At 46.2% G+C, this 23,191-nt stretch overlaps 1 protein-coding gene across 2 annotated transcripts; it reads right to left on the bottom strand.

The window, feature by feature from the left end:
- Positions 1-4,804: 4,804 nt before the first annotated feature.
- On the bottom strand, positions 4,805-21,194 carry IRF4 (interferon regulatory factor 4). 2 transcript variants are annotated; one of them, XM_037519160.2, is made up of 9 exons: positions 21,153-21,194; positions 19,400-19,683; positions 17,995-18,181; positions 17,101-17,189; positions 16,288-16,432; positions 14,194-14,301; positions 11,488-11,841; positions 8,556-8,668; positions 4,805-6,714 (listed from the first exon to the last, which is right to left on the bottom strand). In XM_037519160.2, the coding sequence occupies exons 2-9, from the start codon at positions 19,613-19,615 to the stop codon at positions 6,571-6,573; spliced, it is 1,356 nt and encodes a 451-aa protein (XP_037375057.1). In that variant the 5' UTR covers positions 19,616-19,683; positions 21,153-21,194; the 3' UTR covers positions 4,805-6,570. The 2 variants fall into 2 exon arrangements, with proteins under 2 accessions (XP_037375057.1, XP_037375058.1); XM_037519161.2 differs by lacking the exon at positions 21,153-21,194 and having other exon boundaries at positions 16,288-16,429; positions 19,400-19,662.
- Positions 21,195-23,191: the final 1,997 nt, after the last annotated feature.

Below are 23,191 nucleotides of genomic sequence, written 5' to 3'. Positions count from 1 at the left end.
GAGTTGATGTAAACTCGGTGGTATTATGTTTGGCACCCATAAGCATTGCCAGTGCACTGGATAGAAAAGAATTTATATGTCAAGGCAATACCTGCTTTTAGAAAATGGAATCTAATACAGTCAAACTTGTGCCGCTTATAAAAATAATTTTAAGAAAGGTCAGAGGAGAGGGAGGAGGGGGTGGGACAGGGAAGCAAAGGGGTGTGGGCTCCGGTGGTTTGGCGGAGGGTCAGTGGAACAAAAAAATACTAACCAAGAAAGCTGTAAAATCACTTAAGAATTAATCTGAAAGGCTCAACATTCCCTTGCAACTCCCAGAAATAAATAGTTGGTATGTTACTTGACAAGAACTTGCTCATGTGCACCAACTCAAGTCCACCCAGACTCGCTGGGCCGACAAGTTCCCAAAAGCAGTATAATAATTTGATTTCTCATTCATTTCTATTTGGTTACCATTTAGCAATTTCAAAATTAGTTTCACCTAATGTCTCAGGGTTCCTTGTGCAAACTGCTGACATTTCCTACAGTCACACAATCTTCAGCTGCAAGAACACTACCTCCACCAGACACCCGTGTTCCTGTGACACTAGTAAGTACAGCAAGGTCTCATTTAACATTGTCTAGAGGCTCTTGGAAACTTCGACTTGAAGCAAAACACATCTGAGAAACCGACTCCTTGACTAAAGCTGTTTTGTTCAGCATCGGCTGGGATTGTATTTTTTCATCAATGTTACTATGAGATGGCACTGAAGAAAATGAGGTTATTCAAAGAGCCGCTGTCATTGATAGAATAAAAATAATGGAGTCACAGGACAAGGGAGGAAGGAGGAGCCCTCATCGGGCAGCAGAAAGGTGGGTCGACAGCAGATGGGAGATCCCAAAGGCTGCAGAGAACCCCGTCTGTCCTGTGCTCCTTCCAGAGTGTTCACGAAATTTCTCATTTGGGATGCTGGTTAATCTCCCCTCTAACTGACATGGCAAAAATCAGAGGGGCTGTTATGTGAGAGAAAACATTAAAAGCAATTTCCATGTTTCCACTAGAGCTTATAAAACTAGAGCTTGTAAAACAAGGGTGAGGAGGGATGGTGTCTTGGTCTTATTTCCGTGTTCTAGAGGAAATTGCCCCACATTGGGGCAAATTTTGCAGTTTTGTTTTGTTGTTTTTTTTTTTTTTTTTTAACAAGCTAAACACTCTGAGATCTGATTTCAGGGACACATATGACAACCAGGAAGGAAGCAGGCTGCTTAAGCAGGCTTGCTAAAAGAACCGACAGGAGGAGGAAGTATTGAAAAAGTCAAGTAGACGAGTGTTGAATGACACACGGCTTAGAACAGAGCACTTAAAAAAAAAAAGTTTTTATTTATCCACTAAAAATAACATGATCACAACCATCATTGTGTCCAGGAAAGGCACGTACAAAAAAATTCACAATTACAATTACGTAGAGAATTCACGCAAGTTCAAACTGGGTTTTGAGATACCCTTGCTTGGGAGGCTAGACCACAAGGAGGGACCAGCACAGCACAATTGAAGCGGAACCCCAGAACAATAAAGTCCATTCTTCTTAGAGTCTAAGGAAAAATGTGCTTTGATCTTGGAGGAGGATTGGCCTGTTGGCCTCTTGTCCCTTCCTTGTCCTCTTTTCTCCTCCATTTCAGCTACTTAATGAACAAGTTCCCCTCAAAGCAGTAACTATGTAAGGAGGCAGCCGTGGAAGCAGATCCATAGTGAAAAAGTAGGTTGTAGGATCATCCACAGAACAGCCCTATGGCAACATTCATGAAGATATGAGTCAGTTACAAAATATATCACAAAAATATAAACCTTAAAAAATCATGTCACAATTATCAGAGAAACACTCATGGCGGGGAGGGGGAGAAATGTGATTAAAAAGGAATGAAAGGGGTTTAGAGCTTTGGAACTATTTTTGGATTTTTCCTATGTAATAAAAGGTTCCCTCCCCCCTCCCACCCCCCTCCCAAAAAAAGTAAAAGTTGACCTTATCTAAATATTCCTGATCCCTGATGACCCAACCCATTGTCTGGCACCTGAACACCTGTTAACAATGCTGGGACCTGCGGGCAGGGACACAGGAAGCAAACCTAGCTCTCATCTTTGCTCAAAGAACACCTTTTTTGAAGCAGAACCCGATGCATATGTGTGCTGAAATAATTCTCTTTCTGCTGCAGTATTTAAGATGTCCCCTGTCTCTTGGAACTTTTTACAAAAACACAATCCTCTTGCTGGGTTCTGTAGAGGGTCACTGACTAGTCCCACTTTGCACGAGGATGAAGTATTTCCAAACTTGTGTGCCCTAAAGTGTTCCAGAAAGCATACATTTCTGACGAAGTTTTACTAAATCCCACGAAAAAGAAATCAGCCAAGAACACACATCAGTCAGACTTGTGCCTTCTCATCCCACCCCACCCACCTGCTATGCAAGACTTATTAGCAAAACAAGTACCTAAAGTGTTCTACAGTGTCTTCCATGGAGAACATACTAAACTTGGTTTGCTCCTCTTCTTTCATTAAGTCAAGGAATGAGGTGGCTACTCCTTCTCAAAATCCTAAGCCAAAATCTGGGATCCTTCACCCAGATCACTCCAGAGCGAGTTCATTCACTAACGCACACTCTGGCTCCCTCAAAACTAAAAATCAATAGACATGACTGTAAAGAAGAGAAAGTGGGAGACAGTCTCAAGCCAAAAGCTTTTCCAGAAAATATAACTCCAGTGTTAAATCCACTATATATTTAAAAAAGAAAAAAAAAATTCTTGAGTCATAGAACTCAAGAATCGAGAATTGAGAAGACACAAATTCCCTGGGACAGACACCACAGAGACCCTCCCTACAGGCCTGGGTGGGATTAGGTACCAACAGCAAAGGGGGCCATACTGCATGGCCCCATCAGAGCAGCTCCTAATTTCATTAACAGTCGACTCTTAGGATAATATACCCCAAAAATACTTTGCATCTATAAGATGTATAATTGATTGCAGCTCACAAAATATAATGTGCTGCTCATTCTGGCGGCTCACAAGGGACTACTGACTACAAGAACACCTCTACAAAGAATGAGGTAAATCTGTATTGTCAGGTTAAAATAAACACTTCATAAAAACAGGTGCAGATGATTCCATGAGTTTTTTTTTTTTTCAGTTTCTATAATATTTATAGTGATGGAAGAATAAGTCAAATTCTTAGGATGGAGGATTTGGGCTGGGAAAAAAAGGCGAATAGTCCTTTTATCCCTCTATGCTGTTTAGATTTTCTGTAATTTATATGCATTATTTTATCCCTACAAACTCCTTTTAAAAGTAATTAAAAAAGAAACGATATCTGCCATGTTTCATTGCTTGCTACACTAGAGGAAGACCTTAACTTAACATGCAATCCCATTTATTGAATGAATTTTAAAATACAGATTTGAGAACTATCAAGTTTTTGCTGAGTCTAAAACTAACAGCAATTTTGGAAGGTGACAAAAACATCAGCACTGGCACCACTGCCTAAATATCTGCACTTTTCCAACACCACTTAAGCAAGTAGAGGCCTGCGTGATTCTATAAAAAAGATGTCTTAATTAACATTGTTAATTAAGACAGCCATCCTGCCAAAGCAATGTAGCGATTCAATGGAATGCCTATCAAGTTCCAATGGCATTCTTCAAGAAAATAGAACAACTGATAATAAAGTTCATATGGAACCACAAAAACCCTGAATAATCAAAATGATCCTGATGAAGAGTACAGTTTCATGCTTCCCTATTTCAAACTATTATAACACTATTATATAGACCAAAATCAGATACACAGACAAATAGGTTAATCTAGGACAAGGGACCAAGAATATAAACTGGAAAAAGGGTAGTCTCTTCAACAATTGGTGTTGGGAAAAATGGAACACCATATGCAAAAAAACTAGAGTGCCATCTTCCATGTTACATAAAAAGTAACTCAAACTAGAAAAAGACATGGCTAATTAAAAAAAAAAAAAAAACTTCAAGCTATAAAATACATTGAAAAAAAATTAGCCAAACACTCCATGACATTAGCTTTATCGATGTCTTTAGAGATGGGGATTTGTCTTAATAGCAAAAGAAGCAAAACCAAACATGATTATATAAAACTAAAAGGTTTCCCTGATCCCTTATTTTGTCCCCCTATAATCCTCCTGTAAGTGAAACCATCTGATATTTTTCTTTTTCCTTTTGACTTATTTAACTGAGCATAAACCCCCTCTAGCTCCATCCTTGTTGCTGTGAATGGCATTAAATTATCTTTTTTTTTTTTTTTTTTCTGAATAGTATTCCACTGTGTATATGTACCACATCTTTTTGATCCAGTCATCTATTTTGGGCATTTGGGTTTTTTCCCAAGTTTTACATATTATAACTTGTGCGGCAATAAACATAAAACATGACAAAGCTAAACAAAAAAATAATCAGGCAACTATAAATCAGAGACACTGGGCAGGGGAGGGGGAGGGAGAGGGTGAGAGCGCACAAGGACTATGGTAATGGTGCATGGGTGAATTGATGGTGGAAATTTTATGGGAACTATACCTGATGTAAAATATATACAAATACAGAAATTAAAATTAATTATATAAAAATCTAAAAGGTTTCTGCAGCAAAAGAAAATACCACTAAAAAAAAAAAAAAGACAACCTAATGAATGGGAGAAAATACTTGCACATCTGACAAAGGGCTGATGTCCAAAATATATAATGAATTCATTCAACTCAACAAAAGAAATAGTGAGCCCAATCAAAAGAGTGGGCAGAGAGCTAAATAGACCCCTGTCCTAAGAAGAAGTACTTATCATAATTTATCACCATGGAAATGGAAATGAAAACCACAATGAGATACCATATCACACCGGAGAATGGTCCATATCAAAAAGACCAGAAACAAGTATTGCTGAAGATGTGGAGAAAAAGGAACACTTGTGTTGAGTACATGTGTGCATATACATACACAAACACAATGAACTACTGTCAGATATAAATAGATGAATTCTTGTCATTTGTGACAACGTGGATGGAACTAGAGGTGATAATTTGAGTAAAGTAAGTCAAAAGGAGAAAAACAAATACTTCATGGTTTCACTTATATGGGGAATATAGAGAAATAAAACAAAGGGTCAGATAAAACCAAACCAATAACAAACCTTTGACATCTGAAGCCAAATAGACAAGAAGGGGAGAGTAGGAGGGTGGGATCAAGAGAGGGAGGGGCCCCAATAGAGCATCTTGTTGGATAATGGGGATTTGCTGGTGGGCATGGTGTGTTGAAAATATGCATTTATAGAGATTTGAATCTATAACCCCTAAAGCCAACACAATGATATATAAGAACTTCACCTCAGTAAAAAAAATTTGGAGAGAAAAGCAAAAAAAAAAAAAAAAAAAAAGATGTCTTTGGAAAAAGCTCAGTAATTTTAAGGCTCTGTCCACCCATTATTGGCATGAGGAAGCAAGTAATATACAAAATAAGCAAAAACAGTCCACTGAGTCTGCAGTTACGCAATTTGTGAAATCCTGTCATCATCTCTGCTAACAGGGTTCACTAGTTTGAAAAACACTGGCCCCTCCTCGTTAGTGTTGTCATGGGTAACTAATCCATAGCCAAGGAAAACACACAGGATAAGAGGGGAAATGTCACCACCGCTTCAAAATCTATCTTTCTAGCTGGGATTGCTGATCTTTTTTCCTTCTTCAAGACCAAAGTATCAGCCATAATGTTTGATAGGAGAGACAAAGAAGACAAAAGCTATCTTAACCAATCACGACTAGTTTAGAAACAGATGAAAATGCTATAAGGGTGGCCCTAATGCTTTTGGCTCAAGAAAATAGCAATGGGCTATATGAAAGGGCTTCAAAGAGGTCCCCAAGGAGACAGAGAGAAGGGGAGGCAGTGTGAGGCAGGAAAGGGGAGCCCGCCCCGGGTGAGAGCTTGGCCACAGAAGGAAAGGAGCCACCAAAGCAGCTGGAGACACCAAGACCCAACCTCAGTCAAAGATTCTCTTTCTTTTTTATCAGCAAGCAATTTCCTACCAAAGCAGTAACTACTACATGTATTAAAACATTTCTTCCGAGTGCAGATTAACTTAGCTTTTCATCATGTCCCTGAGAGAGAGTACAGCTCTGGCATGCTCTCATTGGATCTGTAAAGGGTTAATACTGAAACACAGGTTTTCTCAGTGTTCATACCAGCAAGAATCCATGTCAAGTTAAAGAAAGCATTTGAATAAATGTAAACGCACCCGTTGGTCAATTTTCACAGTTAACATCAAGGACAGCAGGCCACAGCCGACCCTGAAGATCATCCTGCTTGGGGGATCAGCACAACTGTTCATGTCCTAGCTATTGCCCAGAGATATTCTTGATGAGATTCTGCTCAACAGTTGAACCAAAGCCCTAATTTCCAAGTTCCTCAAAAGAAAAAAAGGGGTTCAGTTGGTTGTTCTCCTCAGTCAGATATTTACAAGGAAGCAAAAGTACTTGTCTTTTTACGTTCATGGCTGGAAGGCTGCTGAGTGTGTGGCTATGCCACCACAGTGAAATTTTCATTCTTGAATAGAGGAGTGGCGAATAGATCTGTGATAATCCTCAGGACTGCTAATGTGTTCAGGTAAATCATAGCCCCTTGAGAAATGTCCGCTGTTTTGTTGAGCAAAATAATACAGCTGTCTGGCCAGAAGAGGTTCAACCTTTAAGAACAGATTGAAGAAAGACATTACTAAGACAGTCTTGATAACATCCTGCGACTGTTTCCTTCGATCAGCAAGCAATTCATTGACTCTTCATAGACTAATTATTCTCTGTAAGTCAGGATGCCGTAAAGTGACATCCAATGACAGGTCTCTTAACACACAAAAGCATTTCCTGTTTGCCATCCTCTACAGCACTTTCTGTTATTCCATAACATCCCCAATCTATAGACAGAATCCATTTGACTTGCGGTTTCAATTGCAGTTAAAGAGGATACATTTAAATTAATGGCCCCTTGAATTTTGTGTTTTACTAAGTCTGAAACAGAGCAGGTAAAATCAAGAAAGCTTGAGGCAATATTCAAGGAAATATTGGCCAGTGGATTTATTTTCCACCAGGGCAGCTTGACAGGGATGAGGTAAGTCATTCCCAATGAGTGATGACCCCTAAAATTACCCAGATGTTGTATAGATTCTAAACCAAAAACAGGCGAAGAAAACCATACCAAATAATAACAAAACTGCCATCGTGGGAAAAAAGATGTTAACTGACCCCAAATTCATCTAGTTTGATGGATCACATTCACCCTAAAAACTTCACTTTAAGCTTTTCCTGAATTTATAGTATATGAGAAAACTGAATGCTTTCATGAATGGTGCGATTAAATTGACCATTTATATTATTTGCATATAACTTGTAGGAAGGATCTAATTAATTAAGTGTATGATAAAAGGGAGTAGGAACTCTCGGAGGGACACACTATATAAACAGGTTTCCTGGATGGACTTAAGAGAATCTTCCAGAAGGAAATTTATTATCAACTGTTGATATGTTATTTATCCATGCTAGGTTTATTATGACATCTCACAATACTAGTTGTTAATACACCATCAATTATCATATCGATAGTTGTATCAATCTTGGGAGAGAATTCATGAGAAAGACTATAAAGTCTCTGAGATTCTATTTTGGTTGGTTGGTTGGTTTTTGGTTTTCTAATCAAGAGAGGTAGGTTGCATGGTTTGAGATGAGATAGTGTTTTATTTCACTTTTCAATAAGAAACCTTCTCTCAGCTAAAAACTGATCTGGCTTTTAGTACTGTTCCTACTCTTTATCTGGGCCCTTGAATGAAGGAAAGGAGCAATGCAAAATTTTCAAATTCAAAAACAGCTTAGGTATTCAAAACTCTTGTTTTCTGGGGCAAATTAATGCTATATGTCATTTATGTAAGACTTTTAGTTTTTTTCCTCCAGAAAAAGATGTTTGCCTCCCTGGTAGAACCTATCTTAAACTCTACTAGAGGACATGACAATAGTCTGATTTATTTGAATTCCTTGTAAGATTTCCCTACCTCCAAATAACACCTGGCCATTAATCTTCAATAATTAAATCATTTCTATAATTCCAGAAGCCAAAGAGAGGCTGGGAAATGTTTGCAGGGAACCTACAACATACAAGTCGACACATCCGCTTCCCATTTAGGAAAAGCTTCCCTATCAAGTATCAATTTTCTGCATTTTTAAAGCAATATTAAACATAGAGAACATAAATGGCAACTTTTAGCATGAATCCTTTTGAATCCCTATGAAATGGAAACATGGCTATTTCTTGGAACAATTAAAATGATGGAACCCACGAGTCCCGCGGCTGGGGATCACCTCCCACAGTGTGCAAGTTCATCTCTGGGGTGGGGACTCTGTTCACTGAGCCATGCTTCCTCCCTCATGATTTAACCAGGTCACCTGACATGTGCTTTTCATCTGCAACTTGTCTACATGGGCTCTTGCCCTTGATGAAGAACGGGGAAATTTGATCACTGGGATGCAACTGAATACTCACATGAGCAGTGATGAGCTTCCTCTGCCTCTGAGGGTCTGGAAACTCCTCCCCGAAGCACAGAGTGATCTGGAATCTTGGCAGGGACCGGCCATGGTGAGCAAATGCTTGCAGCTCTGGAAGAAGCCCACAAGAAGAGACAATATGCTCAAAACCCCTCATCCTTGAACACAACATGGTAAAGCAAAAAGCAAGAGCTCACTGTGGATTTCAACAACTGAAATAGGGATGGGTCCTGCTTTTACTTTTCTCCATCTGAGGTTCTTGACTTTCCAGCTGCAGGGCAGAGGTTGTGCCTCCACATCCTACCGTGTGCCTTTCCCAGGGGGCTCTAGGCTTCGCTCAATTAAAGGGAATAAATTCTGTAGAATAAGAATCTTGCTTTGCAGTATTGGCCCCACTGGATGCAAAAGGTAGCAGAAAGGAGTAAATGAGGAAAAGAAACAGCCATAATGAGGCCAAAGCACAAATTCTACCAAGAAGAAATTAAAAAAAAAATCAGAATTTTGAGACTTGTCCCAGGACAACTGACAAACCTCATCTCAAAACCGCTTAGTCTTCAAAATCCAAACTCTGTGCGGCCCAGCCCCCTACATAACTCAGGCTCCCCAGAATACTCTTTCAGTTATGCTAGAGACTGAGCAACAGTTCCAGGCTCCACGACCCTCAAGCCCAAATTGTGTGACTCTAAGCTGACTGTTCTCAGTCTTCTGGGACAGCAGATGATTCAATAAGGGTAGGGGACAGCACGAGGCCCCTGCTTTGTGGATATGTCCATACCACACCACCACTCCCAATGCAAGGATGCAAGACAGCTGGGAGCACAGCTGGAAGACTGTTCAAGCCCTGACCTGGCCCAGGCTCCTCCCTCGTCCACATTCAGGATGACTCCTCCGCCTCTAGCTGCTCCTGTTCCGCCAGAGTGAAACATCAAGTCCTCCAAAGCAACAGGGCTTCACCTTAGCTGCTACAACTTCTGCAGAAAAGCCTGCAGATGCAGATACATCTTTATCAGATAGCACCTTGGCTGTGCCTTTGGGACTGTCCCTAAGAGTTTGCAAATCCTGAATGAGTAGATATCAAAGATTTCCACCGTTCTCGTCAACGGAAGAGATGTTTCTAGCTAACTCACTGGACGATTTGACTTCCTGCTCTTTCTTTTTTTTTTCTTCTACAATTCAAATCAAACCTAACCCCTAACCGACTTAGTCAGACTGTGTAAAAGGCTTCCAGACCACCGAGGTTTGAGACTACACCTACACAAGTTGATCAGAGTGGCGAGTTGGCACAATTTTCTGAAAAAGTCAAGCCTCAGAGGCTTGATAACAGCACCAGGTTCTGTGGGAATCCTAGTTAAGCAGAAGCAGGGGGGAACACAGCTGCTGTTTGTATTCACTTGCACCTCAGGGTACACTTCGAGATAAGAGGTACAAAGCAAAGCCCTTGGTCACAGATGAAGAAAAAAAAAAAAAAAACAACTTCTGCTCACAGATAAATAGTCACTTTCAGGGGAGTACATCCCCTGCCTGAGTAGCGTGCCTGCTGGCTGCTGCCTGGACCTCCTGGGTGCTCCGTGACCCAAGCGCAGCTTATGGTCCCTTCCAAAGGGAGGGATCTATCTTCCTGAAACATGCATGGCCAGAGAAAGCCACAGGGGCAAGAGCCACCTCCCCGGGGCACCTTCATTCAAGCCCTGGGGTGTCTTCCGAAGCCAAAAAGACCGAAATGCACAATCTCCTAGGAAATCGGACCCAGGGGACTGTTACAGACTCCACTACAGACATGGGGGTGCAGACGGGGTGCCCTCCCTTGCCCCCCTCTTGTGATGACCCTGTTGGACCCCAGGAGGGACAGAACAGTCCCTCTGAGGCTTAGAGGGGCTTATGAAGTTCAGGTGGAGGAAGGAGGGGTACAGACTCACCTGCCTTTCTCACCAGGGTGAGGTATGGGGGGAGAAGAAGAAACTCAATGCCCCCTCTTGTCACACCTCTCTGTCCTACCTAGGGACTTGTTTGAGGCACCAAAAGGGAATCTGGATGAGCTGAAGCAATACTGGGAAACTGAAACACGAAAGGCTGAGCTTATGTCAATGGTGTGAGAATGCTGGATGGTTCTATTTTCGTTTGAAATGAATCAAGAATCACCTGCAGGGAAAGGTGCTTCCGAAGAGAACATTTATCAAAAGTAAGGCACAAGATAAGTTAGTTAGAGGTCAGTTAGCTGGCAGGGAGTTTTCTCCCCCCAAAAGAGGCACTGCAAAAGAGATTCTCTGGTGAAACCAGCACTGGAGGAAACTTCGAGAAAACATGGCCAACAGATTCACACCTCTGGACTAACCTAACTGTCATGAAATCAAAACTAGGAAAACAAACTTTGACTGGTTCTGAAAATTCTTTAGAAATCTGCACATCACAGAGATCACTCAAAACCTTCTCATCACTTGCTAAATCAGCTGGGCACACACTACCCTTGGTCCTACCAGCCAGAGGGCATGTGTCTAGAAAACATAGTTCGCCACTGAGAAGGCCATTAGGTGTCTAATCTTTAGGACTGTCCTAGGAACCTTGAAAGAGCTGAAACATCAACAGATATTTCTGCTAAACCTATACCGCTGATGAAACAACCTTATGAATAGGTGACTGCCTGTCGAAATTTGGAATTTTGAAGCATCAGCCAGAATTGCAGCCCCTGAGCAATCTCTGTTCTCTTGCCCCATTGACAATGGGCAGGAGCAGGCGGTAGAAGCAGAGGTGACCCCGCCAGGACACCCACTCTGGGATCAGGCCCAGGGGGTGCAGGGATGAAGGAAGGAAGCCCACTACCCAGGAGAGACCTGCTGTTTTGACCCTGTGGGGCACACCCCATCACCCGCTCATCCTCTCCATGACTCGTAGGCACAGGGCCTTCCATTCCAGCAGGCTTTTAGGTGTGTTACCTGATAGGAACTGCTGCGTGTCAAAGAGCTTGCAGGTCTGGTCTCTCTCCAGTTTGTTGGGTCTGTCGCTGCACAGGGCCAGGGGCCCGTCCCAGTAGATACGGCTCTGGCATAGTCTTTTGGCGTAAAGTCCGTCGGGGGCCATCCAGAGGACCACACCCCTCTCCAGGTGGCTCAGCAGTTTCTCAATGTTTTTCCTCTGGCCATTGTCCTCTGGGTAGGGGAAGAGGACCTGGTCCAGGTTACTGACGTCATAGGTGTGGCCGTGGGAGATCCGACAGCCTTCCGGGCTGGCCGTGGTCACCTCCTTCACCAGGACCTCCCGGTAGTACAAGCAGATGTGGAGTCGGCAGTCTGCAAACACAGAGCTCTCAGGTCAGGGCTAGGGGACCAAGGACAGCTGGCTGCCCACCAGGCCAAGCCACTCAACCAGAACAAAGTGTTCTGATGGGACAATGGTGTCCCAAGGTGGACAAAGTAGAAAGTTCCAGGTCTCAAGGAAGTTAGGCAATGTTGCATGCTTTTATCTCTTTCCTAGAGAGTCACAGACAGAGAGTTATTAGAGAACCCCCACCAAAAAAGAAACCTATTTAATGTCTGACTCAACATTTTCCAACTTTAGATGACTATGGAACTTTGGGGTGGGGCTGGGGTGAGCATAAGATTCATGGGTTTCTGCAAAATCTGTGTTAGAAAGCACCCCAGTTAAGACCGTCCTATGCCATTTTTTTTTTCTTTTTGGTGATGATGATAACACTGATGACAACATTTACATAAAAAATATTGCTATGGGCCACTGAATGAAAATTCATCTTTAAGTACAGCCATCAATTTTGACTGTGGAGGAAGTAAACCCTAAGTTTAACCAACAAAGAGAATATAATGGCGTTTCATAAAGATATGCCCACACATCTGAAACAGGCCTAAAATATCACCATGAAGTCATCTAGATAAAAAAATAACTATGCATAAGCATGTACCCATTGAGAAGAGAAAAGCACTGACACTCTATCCATGGTAGTCTCTGGGGGTTGGGTACATGATGTTTTCATTTTCTATCTTTGCTTTTCTTATTTTTAAATTGATTTTCTATAGTGCAGATGTATCGCACATTACACGCTTGTGTGAGGAAACTAGTTTGTGTGGAAAGAAAGGAATCACTGAGGAAAAAGTGTTTTAAGAGTTGAGAGAAATCTCACTAGACTCTGTGGTGAGTTTGACAGTAACGATGTACAACCACGTCTTCTAAGACATGAAATGAGGTGAATTCATGTATGAAATGCTGCTGACTTCAGAATCCTTTTTAAAATAGGACCACAGACTGAATGGACCAAGTTAGGTTTGTAATGGACCCCTTTCCAGAAGTGCAAAGGACTTCGTCGATAGGCCTTGCTATGGGCAACGGCCTGGGGTTTAATGGGAAGTGGAGTTAGCTGGGAAATGCAGTCATGGTGGAAAATCAATCTATACCATATATATATAAGAAACCCACAAAACCCTCAATTCGTCCATGCCAGGCGCTGAGGTTCTAACAACCCACATCGCTGTCCTAATTCTCCAGCTCAATTTCAGCCACGTGGAGACACTTTTCAGATGGTGAACCCTGAAGAGAGTGGGTGTTGGCTATTTGAGGTGACTGGCAAGGCAGGTTTCATTTCACTCAATGTCATCAGAAATCACAAGATCACCGTGATATAAATAGCTGTTTATTTCCTACGCATCAGGCACCCACACAAACCTTAGGTGCTCAAGAAAAGGAGTTGAAGTTTCTAAAAACAAACCCCAGCCTTTCTGCTCGGAAACGCCTTGTCCTCAACTTCAGTCTAAGAAGCACTGAGAAGAGAGGCAACCGGGTCCACTGAGAACCTCGACATGCAAAGAAGTCAAGGGAAAAACCAGCTCCCCTGGGACTGAGTGAGCTGCCTGTCACGTGTATCTCCCCAAAAACTTAAGAGTTTATGTTCTATCACTGATTTTCAGAGAAGCCGGGGGCAATCTGAGAATTCTGAAGCTATTCTTTTTTAATATGACTTTTTAACAGAAATATTCTGAAGCAATTCATTTTAAAACAATCCAAAACATGATATAAAGAAACAAATGTGTGGACACTTTGTATGCTCAAAAAAGGCTTTCTTAAAATGGGCACCGTCTTTGAGGTATGGGGATTGTAGGGATTATTCTAGAAATGCACCTATAAAGTCATATCTGGATTAGTTATTTGCTTGTAAGACTTATCAAAACTCAGAGGAAGATCACAAGTGCGTGTTGCCTTTTAGCCATTAGAAAGTCCCAAAGAGAAAGGAGCTGGAATTCACGTCCTGGAGAAGACTTATTTTGGCTAAACCTAGAAGGTCACTCAGCTTTTCAAAATGAGAGGCCCTTGCCTTTTTTTTTTTTTTTTTTTTTTTTTTTTAAGAAATTATACTACAGCATGAGAATGTTGACTGAAGAGGGGCCTGGGTAAAGGGGACTGGGGTGTCAGCCTGTTCCTGGACATTCAGAGAGATGCCAACAGAGAACTTATAATAACTCAAGTCAGAGCATTAGCACAGCTGCCTTCTAATGCATCTCTGACACAGCTTAGGAGTCTTGTGCTCATGCCCACTCCAGGCCCTGGAGGGAAGAGAGTGGCCGTGGGCTGTGCTCACTGCCCCCCAGCTTATCTACCCCAAGGCGGGCGTTCTGGGGGGGCCGCGCCTCACTCACCTGAGAGAGCCAAGGCTTCAGCAGACCTTATGCTTGGCTCTATTGGGATCCCGGGAGCCTGGGACTCAGGCGGGGCACAAGCATAAAAGGTTCCTGTCACCTGGCAACCTGCATTTGCAAATAAAAAGCAGATGATGTCTAAACAGAGTCTGTCCATCCCATGGGGAGGCCACCTCTCCCTGAGGTGCTTGGGGGTGTACCGCCCGGGAGGGAAGGGTCCAGGATCCTTTAGAGTGGACAGCTGGCCTTCTCCAGAGGCAAGGTTAAAGCTTGTCATAGCTTTTGAAGGGAGTTGGGAGTTCTTTCTCTGCAACTTCCTTCCTTCCTTTCTCCCTCCCTTCCTTCCTTCCTTGTCCCATTTCTTTCCCTTCCTTTCAAGGTTTGCTAACACCACTATCATTTCACATAATTACCATTGTGTGTCTGTGTCGTGAGAACATCGGAGCTCTACTCTCTTAGCAGCTTTTGACTAAATTTTGTTAAAACTCATCATGTTATAATGACCGTGCTGGCCCTCAGATTCCCAGAACTTACTAATCTTATCATTAAAAGCTTCTACCCTTTGACGCCTCCATAATTCAGAAGCAGGAAAGCTGAACAAGGGGAAGCAGTTCACCCCTAATCACACCGCAAGTTCCCAGTGGGTCTATGTGAGTTCTAACGCCAAAGAACCTGCATTGATTAAAAACCCACATTGCTGAGCCCATTCTACTTAGATAGTTACATCTGGGTTTGGGAGAAGAATGTCTCTTAGCAGCAGAGAAGCTGTGACTGGCGATAAACACACATAAAGACCACATGACAGAATGGGCACTCCATCACGCGCAAAACATGTTGAGCTGTTCCATCCATTCACACAGTTCTAGACATTATTAGCTTCATAGAGCCTGGAGCACTGGACACAGGTGTGATTCTCAGACCCCCCTTCAATGCTAGCTAATTCCTCCACTTCCCTATGGAAAACCAGCTTTTGCTGCCAACCACACTTGCAAAGTGAACAAAGCTAGATTCCGAGCTTTTGAGGAGCAGTGCCACTCAATGCAGAATTAAATAACATCACATTTCACCAACACCACAAGCCAGGAGTGACCTGAGCTTCACTAGGAAAGTAGGGGACAGGCCAAACTGTGAATGAACAAATCTTCCTAGAACTTACCAAAGGACCTGAGCATTTGACCCATCTCAGTATTTCTAATTAAATAATGAAGTCAAAGCTCGTGTTTTGTTCTGCTGAACGCAATGTGCAAATTTTTCTCTGCATTTAGCTACTTAGCACTTCTGCTGGGATTTCATCTTGACACCTGGGGACTCCTGCCAGCCTGGGGCCATGTCATCTAGAATGAGCAAAGCTCTCTGAGGCCCAATCTCTTCTTACCATCATGTCTAACCCCAAGAATAACTGCAGTGGGCTCACCACTGTTAATGGAAATCTGCTGGCTCAGTGATCTCCTGTCTCCAGAAGGAGAGTTTGGGTACAGCTGGGTACCCATTTCACACAGGTGTAGACAGAAATAGCCCAGAGAGATTGGGTGACCCCGGGTTCAACATTTCAGGACAACCCAAGAGAGAAGACAACCAAAACCTATTACTTTTTGCCCAAGATAAAAAATAAAGCTTAAGCTTAAGATCACTGTTAATCTATTAAACAAATGATCAAAAAGAGCGAGCCAAGTCAATAGATAAGTCAAGATTTTAAAATGAAAGAGACAAGCGACTTGACAGCTGGCATCCCTGTCTTACGCAGAAGGCTGGGCTTTAGATCTGAGAAGATGGACAACTGGACCCCCACATCCTCACTGTCCCTGCGTGACTTGGGAACTGTGAGCTGACCTCTCCAAAAAGCAGTGTAGTTTCTAGCAGCCTAGAAAGAGAGGTTTAAACTAGATCCCACATAGGGAAGGGCTGGGATGGGTTCTGGCCCTTAGCAGGCTGTGGTGTCCTTCGGACACCTGACCATCCCAAAGAGTAGAGAAAATGGTCTCTCCTTGGCTGCAGGGAGAAGAGGAAGAAGCAGTGGGATTGGCCAGAAGGACAGAGCAAGACATTACTAGGTCATCAGACACCCCTGGACCAGCCTCTCAGCACCCTTCTTACCATTTTCACATGCTGGGCCTTGCCAGTGATGGCTTCGGGGTCCAAATGTCACAGGACATTGATAGGAGATTTCAGGGTGCGACTGATCAGGGACATATTCCCTCCAGCTTCGATCATGGGGAGGCATCATGTAGTTATGAACCTGCTAAAGGAGCATGAGGGTGGCGGTCAGGTGACCCACAAGGTCAGGCTCAGCGAAGCAAACTGGCTGGGCCTTGGAGAAAAGGGGGTGACTCAGCCTCTGACACTTCTTGGGGAATCTCTTCTTTGGCTGGCAGCCAAATCAATCATCTCATCATCCAAAAAGACTTTTGGGAGCTGACCGTCCATCACACTAGGTGGAGACTGGCTGTAAAGACTAACACAGCACAATGGGGACAGTGTTGTAAAACTTCTATAAAGTTTCATCATATGGTTAAACCTGGCACCAAAACTACTGCAGGGAAGTTTGCGCTTTTTTACCCACCAAAGGGAATCAGACAGAGCCGTCATTCATAGTAGGAAAGCCTGAAGAGGTCAGCTGCCCTGTGGTTTCACATGATAAAGCCCTACTTCCAAAAACCTTCCACTTCCACAAAAGGTCTGTTTCCCAGAAGATTCCAGACTCAATAGTGACAGGCGTGCCACTAAAACCCATGCAGACAGGGCCACCAGGTAGAAAGTCATTCATTCAAGGACCAGCCATTTGGCTTGGTGGTTTGACAACAACAAAAAAAATTAAAGTTCTGCTCTTTGGGATGGTGTAGCTTTTCGTGCTGAGTGCAACGACCTGGCCCCCCTCAGCCCCAGCCTCTTCTGGCCCCTCCACGGTACCTGCGCTGGGAGGGAGGTGTAAGGAGTGGTCATAGTGTAGGGGTGGCTCATGGTCATCTGCGGGTCTTCCAGGTTCATCTGCTTTGCTCCTGTGTGATTGGGCAAAAGGGAAATAGCACAACGTGAAAAAAGGAACTGATAGAAGTAAATGTCAAAACTTAGAAAAATACCTGAGGGTTTAATTCCTAGAATGCATAACACAGTGTGGACAAATAAGGCATTTCTCAGCCTTGTTATTCCCTGGGGTGAGTACTTGTTCAGGCCATTAAACTGATGTCTACAAGGTCTCAGTACTCAGGACAGATAGAGAAATGAGCAAGATGCTGTGTGCACAGCACCTGTGACCTCAGGCCCCCAGCAAACAGAGGTCCACAAGGGGGTGGCCTGGAGGCTCTATTTAAAATTCAGATTCCTGGTCCTACTCTGACACACTGGTCAGAATTTTTGAAAGAGGGAATCTGCATTTAAGAAGCATCCCGGCCAATGTAGAACACTCTAAAATCTCACGTTTATATGACTTTACATAGTAACAATACATGGGTGGATGACCCCTGTGGGTCTCCCAATGGTCAATCACGAGCAGGGGTTTGATAAGCGAAAGCCTCTCGCAAGTTTTCCCCTTTTTGGTGGAAATTTGGCCTGCATGTTAATAAAATAGCTGGAAAACACTCAAGCACGTCCATGCACACATGCGCAAACAGGGGAGACTTGGACTCTAAGCAACGACCCTTCATTAATTCACATAAACTTCAACTTCAGGGCACCTGGGCAATGAGCCTTCTGAGACAGAAGGCAGGCAGGCTATAAAAATCAAATTTGGAAAAAAGGGGCCCAGAAAGAGAATGAAAGGTATTCCAAGCTGCCATAGATTGGCACCGAGTCAGGAGGCCCCACCTTTTTTGGCCCCCTCAGGAACAATCCTGTAGACTTTGTAGGGGTCGGAGATGTCCAGCTGGCTCCTCTCCACCAGCTCCTCGAAGTCATTGCTCTTGTTCAAGGCACATCGCAGACGTGTCTTCCAGGTAGGAGGGTCAGGTTTATCTATGCCTTCTCGAAACTTGCCTTTGAATAGTGCCCACGCCTGTGAGTGAAGAGGAAAAAAATGTTAAAATACAGGTCTTCAAAGAAATCTGAGGATTGTGTTTCTGAAGGACATAGCCGGGCTTAGGTGCTTCAGATGCTCACCAGGTGAAACACCTTTCACCTTGGACTTTGTCCTGGCTGAGCTGGAAATGAGTGGCTTGAACACTTTCCAGGTCGTTATTAAAAGTGGTGTGGAAAGGTGGTGCGGAGTGACGGACTCCTGGACAGGACGCCCCCACTCAGTGTCTGAGGCAGTGTGAGTGGAACTGGGGGCAGAGCTGATACCCACAGAGCACAGCTGGATGGTCAGACACCAGGAGGTATTCTGAGAGCAAATTCCCTGAGGAAGTCCCCTGATGTAGCTCTGCCCCCATGCACAGTTGACCGGGTAAAGTGCTCTGGGGAAACCAGTGGTGGGAGAACACGCGCCCGCATGTGCACGCACACACACACACACACACACACACACAGGGCAAGAGAGAACAGATCCAGAGAGAGGCCCAAGAGGAGATCCTGAGAGGGAAGGGAGGAGGGGAGAGAAAAGGGGAGAGGAGGAGAGAGGGCACTTCCAGAGAGGGACCTGTAAAAAGTGAAATCGAGAAACAGACATGGAAGGACCCAGAAAGAACCAGAACGAAAGATCCAAACAGACTGAACCAAAGAAAAAGTATCCAGAGAGACAGAGACCCCAGAGAAGAACAGAAATAAAGGCAGAAAGACATAGTGAAAGAAGGGAGCACCCATAGGTGCTCACAGACAGGCAAACAGAGCCACCAGTTGAGTAAGGGAGGCAGGGAGGGATTCAGAAGACAGAAAAAGGTTCCGATGGAAACAGGAACCCACAGAAATGCGACCAAAAACACGCAGACAAGCATCCTCGCTCCAGAGCCCTCTCCCAGCTGAGGTCCCAGGGATTTCCCGGGGCGGAGCCCTCAACTTCTGGGTATTGCTCCTGCACAAAACTCAGGACTGGACCCGATCCCTCCCCCTTCCCACTTTGTGAAACCGCTGGAGGAGTTGAAAACGCGGTACTTCTCCCTGGTTCCCCATTAGCCACCTGCTGCTCCCAGGCCTTGCTGGCTCACCCCACGTCCTCTGTCCTGGGTGGTCCTGCTTCTCTCAAAGAACCGCCCCAGGCGCCCACTCGGCTGGGCGCAGAGCCGCAGCGAGGGGTCCCCTCCCCAACCCGACCGCGGGGCGCCCGCGGACTTGTGACCTTGAAGAGCGCTGCGTCCTCCTCGCGGTTGTAGTCCTGCTTGCCGGCGTGCTTCCAGGGGATGCGGAAGATGCTCTTCTCGTCGTTCTCCCACACCAGGCCCGGGTACTTGCCGCTGTCGATCTGGTCGATCAGCCACTGGCGGAGTTTCCCGTTCCCGCAGCTCACCGAGCTCATGCCGAACTCTCCGCCTCGGCCTCCGCCTTCCAGGTTCATGCCCAGCGCGCCCACGGTGGTCGCCCTCACGCGCCCGGGATCTGCTTCGTGCGCTGGGTGGCTCTGCGCTGCAGGGGAGAGGGGCTCGCGCTTCAGACCCGCACCCACCCCAGCACGGCGCCAAGACGGTCTGTCCCACCACACGTCTGTGGCCACAACCACGAGGCACCCAGAGCCTGCGAGGCAGCCAGGCGCGCGCGGCAGAGTGGCCCCTTGAGGGCCCCTTCTCAGCCAGTGCCCGGACTTACCCTGGGCACGCACAGTCCTGCCGCCTCGCCAGCGCGCTCTCCGCGGGGTCCATGCTCCTACCCAACTTTTGGAACTTTCCATTCCAGTACGCGCTGCGCAGCCCAAGGGCTGCGCTCCCGGGACACGCAAGCCGCCGGGGCGCACACTCCCAAACCCCGAATTTGGGGAATAAGCGGCTGTTCCCTGCGGGAAAGCCTGCCGCCCAGGGTGGGCCCCTTCGACACCCGTCCCGGGCCTTTCCTGGGGCTGACTGTAGTTAACCCTTGCGATGCGGCGCGTGGTCCCCCTCACCCCGACCCGCGCGCTGCCTTAGCATACTCACTAGCAGCTCCCGCTCCTCCGCCCATTCCCAGGCCGCTGCCAGTCCGCCTCCCGGTTCACTGTCAGTTTCCACTCTTGCACACTCCCCGATACTCACTCCCTTCGTGGTCCCCAACCCCCGAGGATCCCCACGCGCGCTCGCCTGTGGTCGGGGGTTGCAGGTGTGCGGCAGCCTGCAACTCTCCCCCGGCCCGCCCCTCCCGCACGCGCACACGTCGCCCCCAGAATATCCCCTTAAACCTCTCCAGAGAGCGGGGATTAGTGGGCCCTGGGGGCAACAAGCGGCAGAGACTCAGCCCTAGGCGAGGAGCCGGGGATTCCCGCCGAGCTTCAACTGAACCCTGGGGGCAGGTGAGGCCCAGCGGAGGTGGTGAGGAGCCGGCAAGGCGAGGAGCGCAGAGGGTAGGACAGCAGAGCGCAGGACCGGAGTGGCCCAAATTTGGAGCTCCTCCTCCGGCACCGCCAGTCGAGGAGCAGCGCGCCACAGGCCGCGGTGAGTTTGAACCCCTTAAGAACTAGGAGCGAGAGGAGTCTCAGATCCGAATTTGGGGAGCAAGCGGCTGTTCCCCGCGGGAAAGCCTGCCGCCCAGGGTGGGCCCCTTCGACACCCGTCCCGGGCCTTTCCTGGGGCTGACTGTAGTTAACCCTTGCGATCCAGCGCGTGGTCCCCCTCACCAACCAGGGCTGGGCCCACCCAGTGCGGCGGGGCCGCGGAGCGGGGAGATCCGGCAGGGATGCTCCTCCGGCATCCCCCGGGCGGTCCTCCACCGCGCCCTCACGGAGGCCCCCGGCACCGAGCAGACGGGGTAGGAGTCGGGGCTCCCTGGAGGGGCGTGCTCCTTCCCGGACCCGAGGCTGGGGTCTCCTGCGTGCGCTCGAGGTGGCACCCGGGACCTCCCATCTCGCGCTCCCCTGACTCTGTCCAGCCAGCCGCAGACCCTGGCTCCGGTCCGACCCCAGATCTTACCTCGCCCCGGATTAGGAGCTGGGGGCAGCGGTGAGTCCCAAGTTCGAGTGGTGAAACTAAGACTCCGAGGTGCGCGAAAGAGGAACTTTATAGAGCTTAAAAGCCGCGCTGGGGGGCGGAGCCTGGGCGGGGCGGGGCCCGCGGCGCCTTTGGGGTGGGGCGGGCGGGAGAGCGCGAGCGCCCCGGGCTAGTCCCCGGCTGGCGCACTCGGGGTGGCGCGCGCGCGGCCCCCGGGGGGACCCTCACTCAGCGGTTTCCTGAGAAGGGCAAGGCGCGAAACCCGGACCTCGCCTCCGCGCCTAGACCCGCGGGAGGCCGGTCGATAACTAATAACAGCTAACCTGCAGCGGTGTGGTTAGGGCGGGAAGTGGGGGGGCGAGTAGAAGCGGGAATCTGGTGCGAAGGGACTTCACTTGCAGATTAATAGAAGGAGGAGGAATCGTCCTTAACGAAAAACTGGGGACTGGGGGCAGGGAGGGGGCACTCTTGGCACTCCCAGTGTCACCTACAGCGCTGCCCCTCTGCGGTTTTTAGAGAACGTCTTACTCGCTGAAAAGAAAAAAAGGAAACGGCCCATCTCCCTTGAACTATAAACGTGGCTCAGTTACAGGCTACACGTTTGAAATGCTTACTCTCAGCGCTTGTGCGTCTGTTAAACTAGTGAGCTGAGGTAACTCAATGCATAGACCCCAAAGTTTCAATACAGCTACATGAAAGGGAGGGGGGCGGGCGGCGGAGAGGTCCCCAAGTACCTAGTGCTTAATTGCTTCTGGATTTCAGTTCACCTTAAAATGCCATAGTTTTAGCCTCCCTCTGGCATACACATAACCAGGTCGAAATGAATATTTTCGCACACCTGCAATTTTGGCTTAATCTCTCCTGGATATCAGAATGAACTGCCTGCTACCTGCCCACGAAACTTTCACCAGAGCATCTTGGATGCTCAGACTATGTTTATTAGCAATTTCAGGTAAAACCATCAGGTCACAGTTTCTATATGATTTAAGATCACCACCTCCGAGGTCAACATGCAAGTTTTGAAAAGCTTTTGATTTCACTTATTTCTCAGTTTTTCTTTGAATCTTATCTATTGGGTCAGTGTCTCCCCAATGAAAAAAATTAAGTTTAGGCTAGAGGAAAAACAGGCAGTGAGGCACCGATAACTAACAGACTTTTCCTAAAACTAACAGAATTTCTCAGAAATTAACAGGATGCCATGCCTTTATTTCTACCCAAGTGAAGTTTTCCATGATGAGGGGCTGGGGAATAAACAGCAGGGTTTTGCTCAAAGAAAATTCTGCATCACCTGTTTTTCTTCCTTTCTTAGATTCCTTCATTCAGATATTTTTGAGCACCTACTACTTATCAGGAACTATTCTGAGAGCGCTTTGTTGCTTTGAAGCAAAACAAAGATTGCCACCTTCAAGTTGCAGTGCATGTCTATCGGTGAATTCCTCTCGCCTAAGTGCTCACAAACAGCACGCAAGGGGGTTGCTGTTGCTAAGAACCAAAATGGCAAAACTAGAGCTTCTCACACTTTCGTACACGTGTCCTCTGCAGCGGGCTTAGCTGGTTTCAACATTTTCCTCACCCTGCTACTTTTAGAAGTTCAAAACAACAGTCATTGTATGAAAGCGGCTGAGACTTTACAACTATGTTGTGGAGGGTTTGAAGAGGGATTGCTAATCTTCAACGCCATCTTCTGGTTCACTCATTTGTCCCGTTCACCTACTAGAAGTGATTTTTAAAATAATGAGGTGAATATAAAGAATTTCCTAGCTTAACATATTTGAACCAAGAAAACTCTTGATGCCCTCCTCCCCCTGGGAAGGGGAAGAGGGCATGAACAGGGGACAGGTAGGCAGGTGCTGTCAGTTCTTTACCTGAGACTTTTATACCTCTTAGTCATAGTTGAAACAGAAAAACGACAAAAGTTTGGTCCTCCCCACACACACTTGAGAAAATCAAAGAATTTCCCAGCGAAAGACTAGGCATCTGTCCTCAAAGGTCACAACTTGTTCAAAAAGTAAAAACAAATA

This window comes from Talpa occidentalis, unplaced genomic scaffold (assembly GCF_014898055.3).
Source record: "Talpa occidentalis isolate TD23 unplaced genomic scaffold, MPIMG_talOcc4v2.1 talOcc4.2, whole genome shotgun sequence".
Lineage (NCBI taxonomy): Eukaryota > Metazoa > Chordata > Mammalia > Eulipotyphla > Talpidae > Talpa > Talpa occidentalis.
The sequence above is the reverse complement of the archived record's forward strand: the minus strand, read 5'-3'. Positions and strand labels throughout refer to the sequence as shown.

What these genes read in the sequence shown, in the direction of transcription:
- IRF4 (XM_037519160.2), bottom strand. Translation starts at nt 19,615, where the DNA reads ATGAACCTGGAAGGCGGAGGCCGAGGCGGAGAGTTCGGCATGAGCTCG. An exon ending in TCCTGAGGGGGCCAAAAAAG is followed by an intron (nt 17,190 to 17,994) that starts GTGGGGCCTCCT and finishes CCAATCACACAG; the next exon opens with GAGCAAAGCAGATGAACCTG. An exon ending in AGGCCCAGCATGTGAAAATG is followed by an intron (nt 14,302 to 16,287) that starts GTAAGAAGGGTG and finishes TTGCAAATGCAG; the next exon opens with GTTGCCAGGTGACAGGAACC.